Consider the following 11,607-nt stretch of genomic DNA (forward strand, 5'->3'; position numbering starts at 1 on the left):
TTTGTTAAAGTAAAAAATCTAAAAACACAGTTATTTCTTTAAATATCCTGTTAAACAGGTTACATTCCCGATGTTTTCCCCCTTTATGAATGATTTACGAACCAAGATATAAGTCATAAAAATGATTGTAATTAGAATACTACAGGAAAAATAAAATGTATAGCAAAAAAGAGGTAAGTTTACTAATCTATGCTAGGAAAATTCGAATAAATTCCAAAAATATATAGTACAATATACTAAAGAATAATTTAAAAATTGTAATAAATCCAAATAAAGAAAATATGGAAATATTAATAAATTTTCTCTAATTTCGTGACAAAATCATAATTTTTTTCTTCTTGAGAGCATTTACCTTTTCTTAAATAAATTTCATAATTTTTTGAATAACTGACATTTTTTTTTGCCAGAAAAGAATTACACCCAACGCATATGATGCAGAATCAAAAACAATTAAAGAGTTTAAAAATTTAAGTTTTATTTGACTTTTTTTTATAATTTATAATAAAAACTCACAGTTATTTAAAAAAATAAATATGCTGTTCAAAAGGATTAGGATTAAAATCTATAATACTACATATTAATCAGTGGTCGTTTGTAATTTATAGCTAAGCTTTGGGAATGAACACATTAATGTTCACTTAAAAATTCTTTTTGATAACAACAGTAGTAGAAAAACATTGAAACAAAAATAATGACAAATGCTTCTTTATTTACACATCACAATGAATTTATAATCTTATGTTCTCAACAATGAATACATTTCTTCGACTAATTTTGCTGTTCAAAATATTTTGGTGTTTGTTTCAAATTCTGAGAGTAATTTTTAATGGATGAGAGCTTTGCCATATCCCAAGCCGTATCCGAGTCCAAGAGGAGCTGCAAGGCCAAGACCATATCCGAGCACTCCACCGTAAGCTACTGGGGAAGCAAGGGCGGCACCGTGTGCGATCACTCCACCATACGCAACTGGGGCAGCGACAGCTGGAGCGGCAACAGCCAATGGAGCAGCGTAGGAAGCAGCATGTCCAACAACGGCGGCAGCAGGGGCTACATGGTTGACGACTGGGGCAACAGGTCCGGCGTAAGGGCTGGCGACGAGGGCTGCTGCTGGAGCACTGGCAGCGGTTCCTGGTTCATTGGTCTTGACCGTGGCTCGGAATCCGTGTCCGTCAGCGACGTAGTCGACTCGTCGGGCCCTTCCGTCGATGTCGGCAATGGTATAGGACCCCTTCTTGTTTCCGTGGGCATCTCCTACTTCGGATCGGGAGTTGGCAGCACCGAGTCCGTCCTGGATTCCATAATTGAAAGCGTAGTTGCCGAATGCCTATTAAAAAAATAAAAATGACTAAATTATTTAATAAGAAATATGCAAAATTATTTTTATACCAATCATTACATATTACATCTCACGGAAATAAGTATATTTTTTTTTATAATTTGATTGCAATGTAAATAGATTTGTTATGGGTCGTTCTAAATGATACCTTTTTAAACTGAAGTTTTGAAACTTTAAAGATCAAACATTTGAAGAGTTTTTTTCTTATCTCTGACAACTCCTTTCTCACTTATATAAAGCATTTGAAGTATTAAAAGAGAAATCCAAACGTGTATAATTGCATATAATAAATAATTAAATAAAGAAATTCCATTTTGTTCACAATTTATGCTTAAAGAAAACTAAAATGTGTTGACTTCCAAGCAGAGATCATTTCATGTTTAAATATAAATGCTTATATTTCATTTCATATCTAAGGATGAAATATCTTTATATAGGAAAAAGATCATTAACCACCCTGCAGAAATTTTCAGTTTTCTTTCGTCATATTCTCACCATTTGTTTGATGAATAGTTTCTCTACCAATCAGGAAAACGATAATAGTCAATAGAAAAATAAAACAAGGTGACTCCTACCATAGAATGGGCTGTCAAAAGGGCAAAGCACTTTAAGATTTCAGTCACAGAATCGCCGTTAAAAAGAGAGAGTACAGATAGAATATATTTGAATATGGATAAATAAAATTTTATATTTTCGCGAAAATTTCAAAAATTAATATTTCTGTTACCTTACTTCAAATGTTAAGAAAATAAATAGTAATTTTGCTACTTTACGAATACAATAATTTAGTTATATCTAATATTGAAGCAAAAATCCAAGATTTTACTTACATCTTGAGATCGCGCACTAGTACTGACACCGGTGTTGACCAAAGCAGCATGTCCTCCGTATAAAACGGAAGCTTGAGCAGCAGCGACGGCTACAAGAAGGATAGCGACCTGTTGAAGAAAAGAAATAATAATCTGTAGGTCTCATTTCGTGATTAATGAAAAAAATAATAGGGACAAAATGTTATAACGATGGTTCGAAGAAATAATGATGAAGCTTTGACAAGGAATGAATTGTTATTAGAAAATTTATTGAATTTTTCATATGCTTGTTATATTATCAAACTTATTTAAAATTTTATTCTCAGAAATAATTTTATAGTAAAAGAATAGAAGAAAAATTAATTAGGAAAGAAGAATGCATTTGAATCACCTGAAATTTTATTTGTTAAATTCTGAATGAAAAGCTCCAATTTCAAAAGTCTGATCGAAAAAACTAAAGTTAATGGCATTCAAAAGTAGGCACTGAGGCACTGTCAAAATATTGCCTTTGGTTTGGATATCATTTTATATTTTGTTAATAAAATAATTAAAATTAAATTTTTAAAGAATAATGAGAAACTATGTTAAACTTGAAGACAAATTAATGATTTATAAATTTTAATATCCTATACAATAATATAAGACAAGGATATATATTTGCCACATTAAATCTTGTATATTCAGAAAAGTACTATTTTATTTGTCTAATTAATTGAAGCTTTAAATTATTTTTTGCTAAAAATATTTGGATTACAAAATTGATTAAAATCAAATGAAGAATTTATTTAATGATATAATATGAAATAAATAACATTTAATAAGATCAGATATATTTATTTTCTATAGCAATTGGAAGCGACATTGGCATTTTTTTTAGATTGAAAAAAAGCAAAAGATACATTTCTTTATTTATGTGCTAAGAATTGTTTCTTTTTAGACTTTATTTTTACAGAATGATAAATTTTTAAAAAAATAAAAGTAATTTTTATTCACCGAGATATTTTATTTATTTAATTTGTAACTATTAGGATTAAATGTGTCTAATGAATGTAGTCTTAACAATATATTAATCTTTGGAAATTCTGTAAACTAGCGTACGAAATTATATTTTTCGAAAGTGTGTATATGTAAATTATACAAGTATTCGCAAAAATTTATTTTATTAAAGATAGGACACAATAATAACAGCTGAATAAGGAGAATTCCACATACCTTAGCGAACATTTTAGATTTCTTCTTGGTGAGTTCAAGAAACTGAATGAGATTTGAGCCGAATCAATTCCAATTTATAGTCGCAATTTCCAAGGATTTTTAGAAATCGATACGCAACAGACGGGAGCATACTGTAAAATTTTCATTTATTTCAATATCTTCACCCCTAGCAATTTGTTGCCACGCCCGTGTTACAATGTATATGATAGTGAGATGAGAAGAAGGAAATTCGCGCGACCGACCTTCATTGAAGTAACTTGCCTTCCTCACAGGCGAATATCAGTCAATTAATTTGCATCAAATGCGTAAAGAATTTTTTAATGGTGCTTTTATTATCGTATTACATTTTTCTGTGATAGTGCGTATTATGGTGAATTCTTAATTATTTTGTATTATTCGTATTATTGATTCGTATGGTGAATTTCTTATATATTTCGTATTATTTTTTTCAAACTTCAAAATTCATTACGATTTTGCAATTTATAATGGTCAATACTGCATGAAAATGATCGTAAAGATAATAAAAATACCGAAATTATTATTTACTCAAAAGTTTAGGGAAATAATTGAGCATCCAAAAGCACGATTTATTGAAATATATTGTAAATAAAAATTTAATCTCGCTAATTATGTTATAGAATTTCCGATGATTTAAAGTTTTCTTTTTTAGAATATTATTTGGGAAATAATTCCCTTTTCCGTATTGATTTTAGAGGTCTATTATTATATTTAGAGGTCTATTTTACATTTTGTCTAATATACTGTTCGAGTCCTTTCGTTGAATCTGCTTTTGTTTGATAATTATTTTAAAAATTTCAACATTAAACAGAGATGCCTTTAGGAAAAAAAAACTATTTTACAATTTTCAATTTTTATTTTTATTTTTTTGTCTTAATATTTTCATAATTCTTTGTCATATGGGATGTACATAAAGGAATATAAAAATTTTGAAACCTTTTGAAAAGAAAACAAAACAATATATAATCTTGTTGTTAATCGGAAGTCAAAAATAATGGTTGAATATTCAAATTCAGTACAATAAAAAGTGTTTAATGTGAGCTCCCTACCGAAACACGAAGAATATAAAGGATGTGAGGTAATTCATCTCACACTTTTTTAAGCATGTCTGTTGTGATGCTTTGAAAGACTGCAGACATGCTTGTCCTTGAATTTTTAAAATCAGTGGCACAAATATATGCTTTTACTGAACATGTATAACTATATTGAATTTCAATTTTTACTGTTATTTTTAGTTTCCTATGAGCAATAAAGTTACACATTGTTTGGTTTTCCTTTAATAGCTACGAAATCTTGAGATTTCATTTATTAATACATAGTGTATATTCTGAAATGTTGCAATCAATTCATATCTCATATATTGTCATGAAGATGTAAAGAAAAACGCCGTTAGACCAACAATTAAATTAACAATTAAAATTAACAAACAGTCAAAGCAACTCACTGCAGCACGAGATTGACGGGGTTTAGTTTTTATGTATGCACAGAAGTTTTGGAGAACAATCTAATTTGAATGTTTAAGAAAAATCTAGAACCTTCCAGATGTTAGAGAAATTGTAGATAGCATTATAAATAAAATAATTCCAGTATTTGGCTGAAGCATCGTGGCTAGGGTACAAACAATGGACCAACCAATAAGAAATGAAACACTCTGCTGATGGAGGTACGGCGAGAGCTGGGCAATCTGATTTGAGCAGCAATATAATGTACATTTCTCATATCCAATGAACAACAAGATTGCAATTTGTGTTGCTTCCCTTTAATAGCTCTAAAAAGTCGTTATTTTATTTATGAAATCATAATGCATATTATGAAATGTTACAATTATCTCATTTCTCATATATAATTAAAACACCATATTTTTATTCTGTAATTTATTTGAAAATGAAGTAGTAAGCCCCTATTGATCATCAGTCTTTAACATTTTCCTACGTTTTATAACAAAAAATATAATGTGTAAACAATATGTAGGATACAATTCTAATCTCCTGCAGATAATGCATATGAAATAAGAAAATAGAAAGAGTCAGATGCTCACATCATTAATAGAAAATCTGTATTCTGAAGCTTTTTTGTAAATTGTAAATTGGTTTTGGTGAAATCACGGAATTGTTTTATGAAATCAATGGCTTTGAACATGTAGACCCATAAACTTTCTGAAGTGAGAAATAATAAAACACGGAACATAAAGACATGAAGTAAAATAAAGAAAATATGCAAAGACTTATAATTGACACTAAAATGAGAACAGATGTGTTTTAAAGATAAAAAAATTAATTATTTTTATATATTCGAAAATGGGTATGAATACTGAATGATTAAAAAGTTCCAAATAACTTTAAAAGAAAATTGATATGTCCGAAATGAAATAAATATATAAATGTGCTGTTTGTTCAGAAAGGGTTGAATCTATTTTTCATATAATCAGTATTTTTAGATAATACGTTTCATAATTTAAGCTGCCAGCCGGCGTCCTTGCATAGGGGTAGCGCGTCTTCTTCGTGATCAGGACGTCCCGGGTTCGCATTCCGGTTCGGGCATGGTTGTTAATCTGTGTTCTCTCTGAGAGGTGTGTAAATGTACCCCCCCTCTCCGTAAAAAGGGGTTGTGCAAGCGAATGTGTCTGTTTCATCTTCATATGAGCTAAAAGTCATACTTCTGTCCTCGGGTGCTCAGGGGTCTTTACCCTCAGAAGCTACTGCACCCCCTTTCCGTGATAACACGGACACGACATCATCATCATTTAAGCTGCCGGATTTGGAGTTATATAGAAAAAAAAGAAATTGGCCAGAATGATTGTATGCAAATGCTCAATGTGTCTTTTTCGTTAGGAAAACTACATTTTTTGAGACAGTTCTGTCATTTTTGGTTATGTAAAGTAAAGTAAGATTATGAGTAGAATAATTCTGTGCAAATACTCGACGTATCTTCCAAGTTTAGGAAGACTACATTTTTTTTGCTCATATAGTTTAGCAAAATGTTAGGTAGTTAAAAACATAATTTTGAAATTTCAGTTAAATTTCTGTAATAAAGACAGTACAATGAAAAACTGAAATTATTATTCTGTTTGCTTAATATAGCACACATCTTCACCCAACGTGCATTTTGTAAACCGTGAAAACACCTATTTCTGGATTTCTGAACTCAAAATGCTGATTTTATTTTCATTCTTTGATCATTTATTATCGTTATGCTTTTGCCAAATCTTGATTATTTTTAAAGCTGCTTCAGATTTTTTTGTATCACCCTGTAAACTTTTGAATTTAAATATACTATTATTGTCTTTTGTTTTTGATCTTTACGAATCCTCTCTTTTAAGTTGCTTGTATTAAAATGAGTAATTTCTATGAATTCTGAAGAGAATAAATTTCTCGTTTATTTCAAAATATTGACTTTCTTCAATTAAAATTCATTTTATAATTCTTTTAAATTATAGCTATCGTGTTATGTAATAGTTTCTTATCCTTTATAATTTATATGTATACGTTTTGATACTGCTTATTTATAATTCCAAAACTCATTTGAATATTAAAGGAAAGTAAAAAAACTTCTTGAACATCACTTATAAGCACGCTTTTGCGAAATATTATGTAAAATATTTAGTAGGGATTTGATGTAAAAATTCTTTGGTGCAACGTGGTCTTATATAAAATTCTAAACAGCTCTTTAAATTCCTTTTTACTGTCTTGTAGACGAAGCAGGGTGAAAGTATTGTAATGTTCAAAATATTCGAATTGAAAAATTTGGCATATCTCCAAGATCCAGTTCTTCCTAGCTCTAAAAACTGTTTTTAGAATTATGTCTGTTCGTCTTTCTCTGTCAATCAGTTTGTCTGTTTTTCTTAATAAGATAAAAAAACTAGACTTATGAAATTTGGTATATGGGCTTTAATCCAAGTTTGTATATTTCTTTTATATTCTAAATAAAATTTACTAAGAGAAAGTTCGTCCCTTTTTTTAACGAGTGCAATTAATCATCTTCAAAATTTATAAATATGATCGATCCAAAAAATCATCGTTTAAAAAAGAAATATGTAATTCTTTATTATGACTAAAACAGTATTTAACCTAATTTAGTATCAAAAATATTCATTTTAAAGAAAAGTAGGACAAATAACAGCAACATCTACAACTCTTGAACAGACAAGGGAAAGAATTAATTGTTTTTGCAAAATATTTAAAGAAAATTAGAATTAAATGATTAACCGTGGCTATATGGAAAATGCAATAAATAAATAAATTGTTTTATACAAATGCGAGTTATACAATAAAATTCTTTTGTTCAATTAGAAAATACTCCCCCCCCCCGAAATTGGTGAATATCTTATACATAAAAAATTTTTTTTTGGTTAATTCGTTATTTTTTCTTTAAAAAAAAATCGCAATCTCGATTTTTATTTTTGCAATTTGAATTTTTTTTTTGCACGAAAGAATTACTCTATTGGATATGACATGGTATCAAAATAAGCTATAAACAAGTATATACCAAAACAAATATTTATATTAAAATTTTATTTGACTTCTTTCTATTGTGATTTTTGTTGAAGTAAAAAATTGAAAAAGCGCACTTATTTCTCTAGTCATAAAAATTAAATATTCTTTGAAACAAGGAACAATTCTGAATTTTTTTCCCTTATGATTTGCGAACCGTGATATAAGTAAGAAAAATGACTGTAATAAGATTATTACAAAAGAAATAAAATATATCACAGAAAGGTCTGTCATTTAATCTATGTTAGCATAATTCGAATAAATTATGAATATATATAGTATACTATATTAAAGAGTAATTTAAAAATTGTAACAAATCGAAAGAAAGAAAACTAGGAAATTTTAATATATTTTCTATTATTTCGCGACAAATTCATAATTTTTTTTCTTCTTGAGAATATTTCCTTTTTCTGAAATAAATTTCTAAACTGAATTGTTTTTGGCAGAAATGAATTACATTTAACGCATATGATGTTGAATCAAAATCAATTAAATAATATATCAATTGAAATTTTATTTGATTTCTTTCTATCATGATTTTTGTTGAAATAAAAAAAAAACAGTTACCTCTCTAGCCATAAAAATTAAACATTCTATTAAACAGGATTAGGATTAAAATCTAGAATATTACATCTTGATTAATTATGACTAATAATTTAAAATGAACTGTTAGAAATGAACATATTAGTGTCAGTTTAAAATCTCTTTTTGATAACAAAAGAAATTGAAAAAACATAGAAACAAAAATAATGACAACTGTTTCTTTATTTACACATCACAATGAATTTGATAATTCTAGATTCTCAAAAATAAATACATTTCTTCGATTAATTTTGTTGTTCAAAAATTTGAAGGTGTTTGTTTCAAATTTTGAGAGTAATTTTTAATGGATGAGAGTTTTGCCATATCCAAAACCGTATCCGAGTCCAAGAGGAGCACCAAGACCAAGACCATGCCCAAGCACTCCACCGTAAGCTACTGGGGCAGCAAGGGAGGCTCCGTGTGCGATCACTCCACCATAGGCAACTGGGGCAGCGACAGCTGGAGTGGCAATAGCCACTGGGGGAGCATAGGTGGCAGCATGTTCGACAACGGTAGCAGCAGGGGCTACGTGGTTGACAACTGGGGCAACGGGTCCGGCGTAGGGGCTGGCGACGAGAGCGGCTGCTGGAGCACTGGCAGCGGTTCCAGGTTCATTGGTCTTAACAACGGCTTGGAATCCATGTCCGTCAGCAACGTAGTCGACTCGTCGGGCTCGTCCGTCGATGTCGGCAATGGTGTAAGATCCCTTTTTGTTTCCGTGGGCATCTCCTACTTCGGCGCGGGAGTTGGTGGCACCGAGTCCGTCCTGGATTCCATAGTTGAAAGCGTAGTTGCCGAATGCCTATTAAAAAACGAAAAAAAAAAATTATGAAAAAAACGCAAAATCTTTTTTATACTTTTCATTAACTATAATATTTCACGGAAATAAGAAGTACATTTTTAATGATATGTATTCAGTGTAAACAGTTTTATTTATTGGTTACACTATATTATATCTTTTTATATATAACTTCTGAAACTTTTACCTAAGAGATATCTGATAACTCTTGCTACCTTATAGGTATTTGAGATATCAAAAGAGAAATGATATTTTACACATTAAATAATTAATTTTAAAAAAATTCATTTAATTCGTGATTTATCCTTATGCAAAACAAATATATATTAATTTAACAGTGGAGTTCATTTTTTGTTTGAATCCAAATGCTCATATTTCATTTCATATAGAGAAATAAAATATCTCTAGGCCTTTAATTACCACACAGGAATTTGGAATTCCCTTTAGCTATTATATCACCATAAATATGATGAATAAGTTCACTGTCAATCAGGAAAATCGAATACAGTCAATAGCAAAATAAAAAAAGTGACTCCTATCTTCGAATATGCTGAATAAGGGGCAAAGCACTTTTTTTAGCTGAATATCCATTATAAAGGGAAAGTATATACTGCAGTGTAAAACATCAATTTTTATTTATTTTTTCGCAAATATTTCAAATACTTATATATTTCTGTCAATTTACTTCAAAAATTAAGAAAATAAGTAGTAGTTTTGCGACTACAGTTACTTTACGACTACAGTTACATCTAACAATGAATTATATATCTAGGATTTTACTTACGTCTTGAGATCGTGCACTGGTGCTAACACCGGTGTTGACCAAAGCGGCATGTCCTCCGTACAAAACGGAAGCCTGAGCAGCAGCGACGGCTACGAGAAGGATTGCGACCTGTTGAAGAAGACAAATAATCATCTGTAGGTGCTATTATGTTATTTAAAAAATACATGAACAAAATGTTTTAATGTTTTAATAATCATGATGTTTGGTGGATACGTTATTTAAAAAAACATGAACAAAATGTTTTAATAATGATGAAGTTTAGTGGATACGTTATTTAAAAACACATGAACAAAATGTTTTAATAATGATGAAGTTTAGTGGATTAATGATAAAGTTTTTTAATGAAAGATTTAAAGTCAGAAAGTGTTTTAAGAGTTTTATATACTTTTTAATTTTTCGAATTTATCTAAAACTTTTTTTAGAAATAATTTTTATCGTAAGGGAATAGAAGATAAATTAATTAAGAAACAAAAAACCTGTTACAAACATTAGAAATATGATTGAATTCTGAATAAAAAGGATAAATTTCGAAAGTCTGATTGAAAAAAACTTAAGTTACTAGCATTCAAAAGTATTAAAAGCATAGAGAATATATTGCACTTTGATTGGTTATCATTTTATATTTTATTAATAAAAAAAATAAAAATAAAATTTTTGAATGAATAATAAGAAAATATGTTAAACATGACGGAAAATTAATATTTTATAAATTTTAATATTTTGTAAAATAATTTATGACAAAGATGTATATTTGCCATGATGTAGATGTATGTATTAAAGTTGTAGATATTAAAGTTTGTAGATTCTGTTCAAAATTATGCTATTTATCTAACTAGCTGAAACTTTAAATTATTTTTTCGTAAAGATGTTTATATTATAAAATGGATTAAAATCAAACAAAGAATTTGTTTGATGAATAATAGTTTGAATAATAATTTGATTTTCTATATCGACTGAAAATGACATTGGCAATTTTTTTTTAAGATTGAAAAATGCAAAAGATGCATTTCTTTACTTATGTGTTTATTAGATTGCTTCTAAACCAGAGATGAGAACTTCTTAGAGTTTATTTTTATAAAATGATTAATTTCTTTTAAAAATAAAAGATTAATTTTTAAAAATTCATTTTTTAAAAATAATTTTATTTACTGAGTTATGAGTTTTATTTATTTGATAAACAGATAGGATAAATTGTAATTAATGGATGCAGTTTTAGCAAAATATTAATCTCTGGAAATTCTGTAACTATTGTGCGAAATTATATTTTTCAAAAGTATGCAAGTATTCGCACAAATTTATGTTATTAAAGATTGGACACAAAAATAACATCCGAATAAGGAGATCTCAACTTACCTTAGCGAACATTTTAGATTTCTTCTTGTTGAGTTCAAGAAACTGAATGAGTTATGTTTAGGATCAATTCCAATTTATAGTTGCAATTTCCAAGGATTTTTTGTATTCAAATACGTAATAGATAGGAGCTTACTGTAACATTTTTATTTATTTCAATGTCTTCACCCTATTCAACTTGTTGCCACACCCGTATTACATTGTATATTATATTGAAATGAAGAAGG

The 11,607-nt window shown here is 28.9% G+C and overlaps 2 protein-coding genes across 2 annotated transcripts; both read right to left on the reverse strand.

The window, feature by feature from the left end:
* Positions 1 to 823: 823 nt before the first annotated feature.
* LOC129971838 (adult-specific rigid cuticular protein 15.7-like) lies at positions 824 to 1,578 on the reverse strand. The gene is made up of 2 exons (XM_056085813.1): positions 1,552 to 1,578; positions 824 to 1,324 (listed from the first exon to the last, which is right to left on the reverse strand). The coding sequence occupies exons 1-2, from the start codon at positions 1,576 to 1,578 to the stop codon at positions 824 to 826; spliced, it is 528 nt and encodes a 175-aa protein (XP_055941788.1).
* Positions 1,579 to 8,748: 7,170 nt separating this feature from the next.
* On the reverse strand, positions 8,749 to 11,395 carry LOC129971839 (adult-specific rigid cuticular protein 15.7-like). Its single transcript, XM_056085814.1, has 3 exons — positions 11,384 to 11,395; positions 10,031 to 10,138; positions 8,749 to 9,249 (listed from the first exon to the last, which is right to left on the reverse strand). Exons 1-3 carry the CDS (start codon positions 11,393 to 11,395, stop codon positions 8,749 to 8,751), a joined length of 621 nt encoding a protein of 206 aa, XP_055941789.1.
* Between the last annotated feature and the right edge of the window lie 212 nt (positions 11,396 to 11,607).

The sequence above is a fragment of the Argiope bruennichi genome, chromosome 6 (assembly GCF_947563725.1).
Source record: "Argiope bruennichi chromosome 6, qqArgBrue1.1, whole genome shotgun sequence".
NCBI lineage: Eukaryota > Metazoa > Arthropoda > Arachnida > Araneae > Araneidae > Argiope > Argiope bruennichi.

Excerpts from the sequence above, each read along its gene's own strand:
- LOC129971838 (XM_056085813.1), bottom strand. The coding sequence starts at position 1,578 with ATGCTTTATATAAGTGAGAAAGGAGTT. Across the intron at positions 1,325-1,551 it reads ATATAAGTGAGAAAGGAGTT|GCATTCGGCAACTACGCTTT; the intron begins GTCAGAGATAAG and ends TTTTTTTAATAG.
- LOC129971839 (XM_056085814.1), bottom strand. Across the intron at positions 9,250-10,030 it reads CCAGTGCACGATCTCAAGAC|GCATTCGGCAACTACGCTTT; the intron begins GTAAGTAAAATC and ends GTTTTTTAATAG.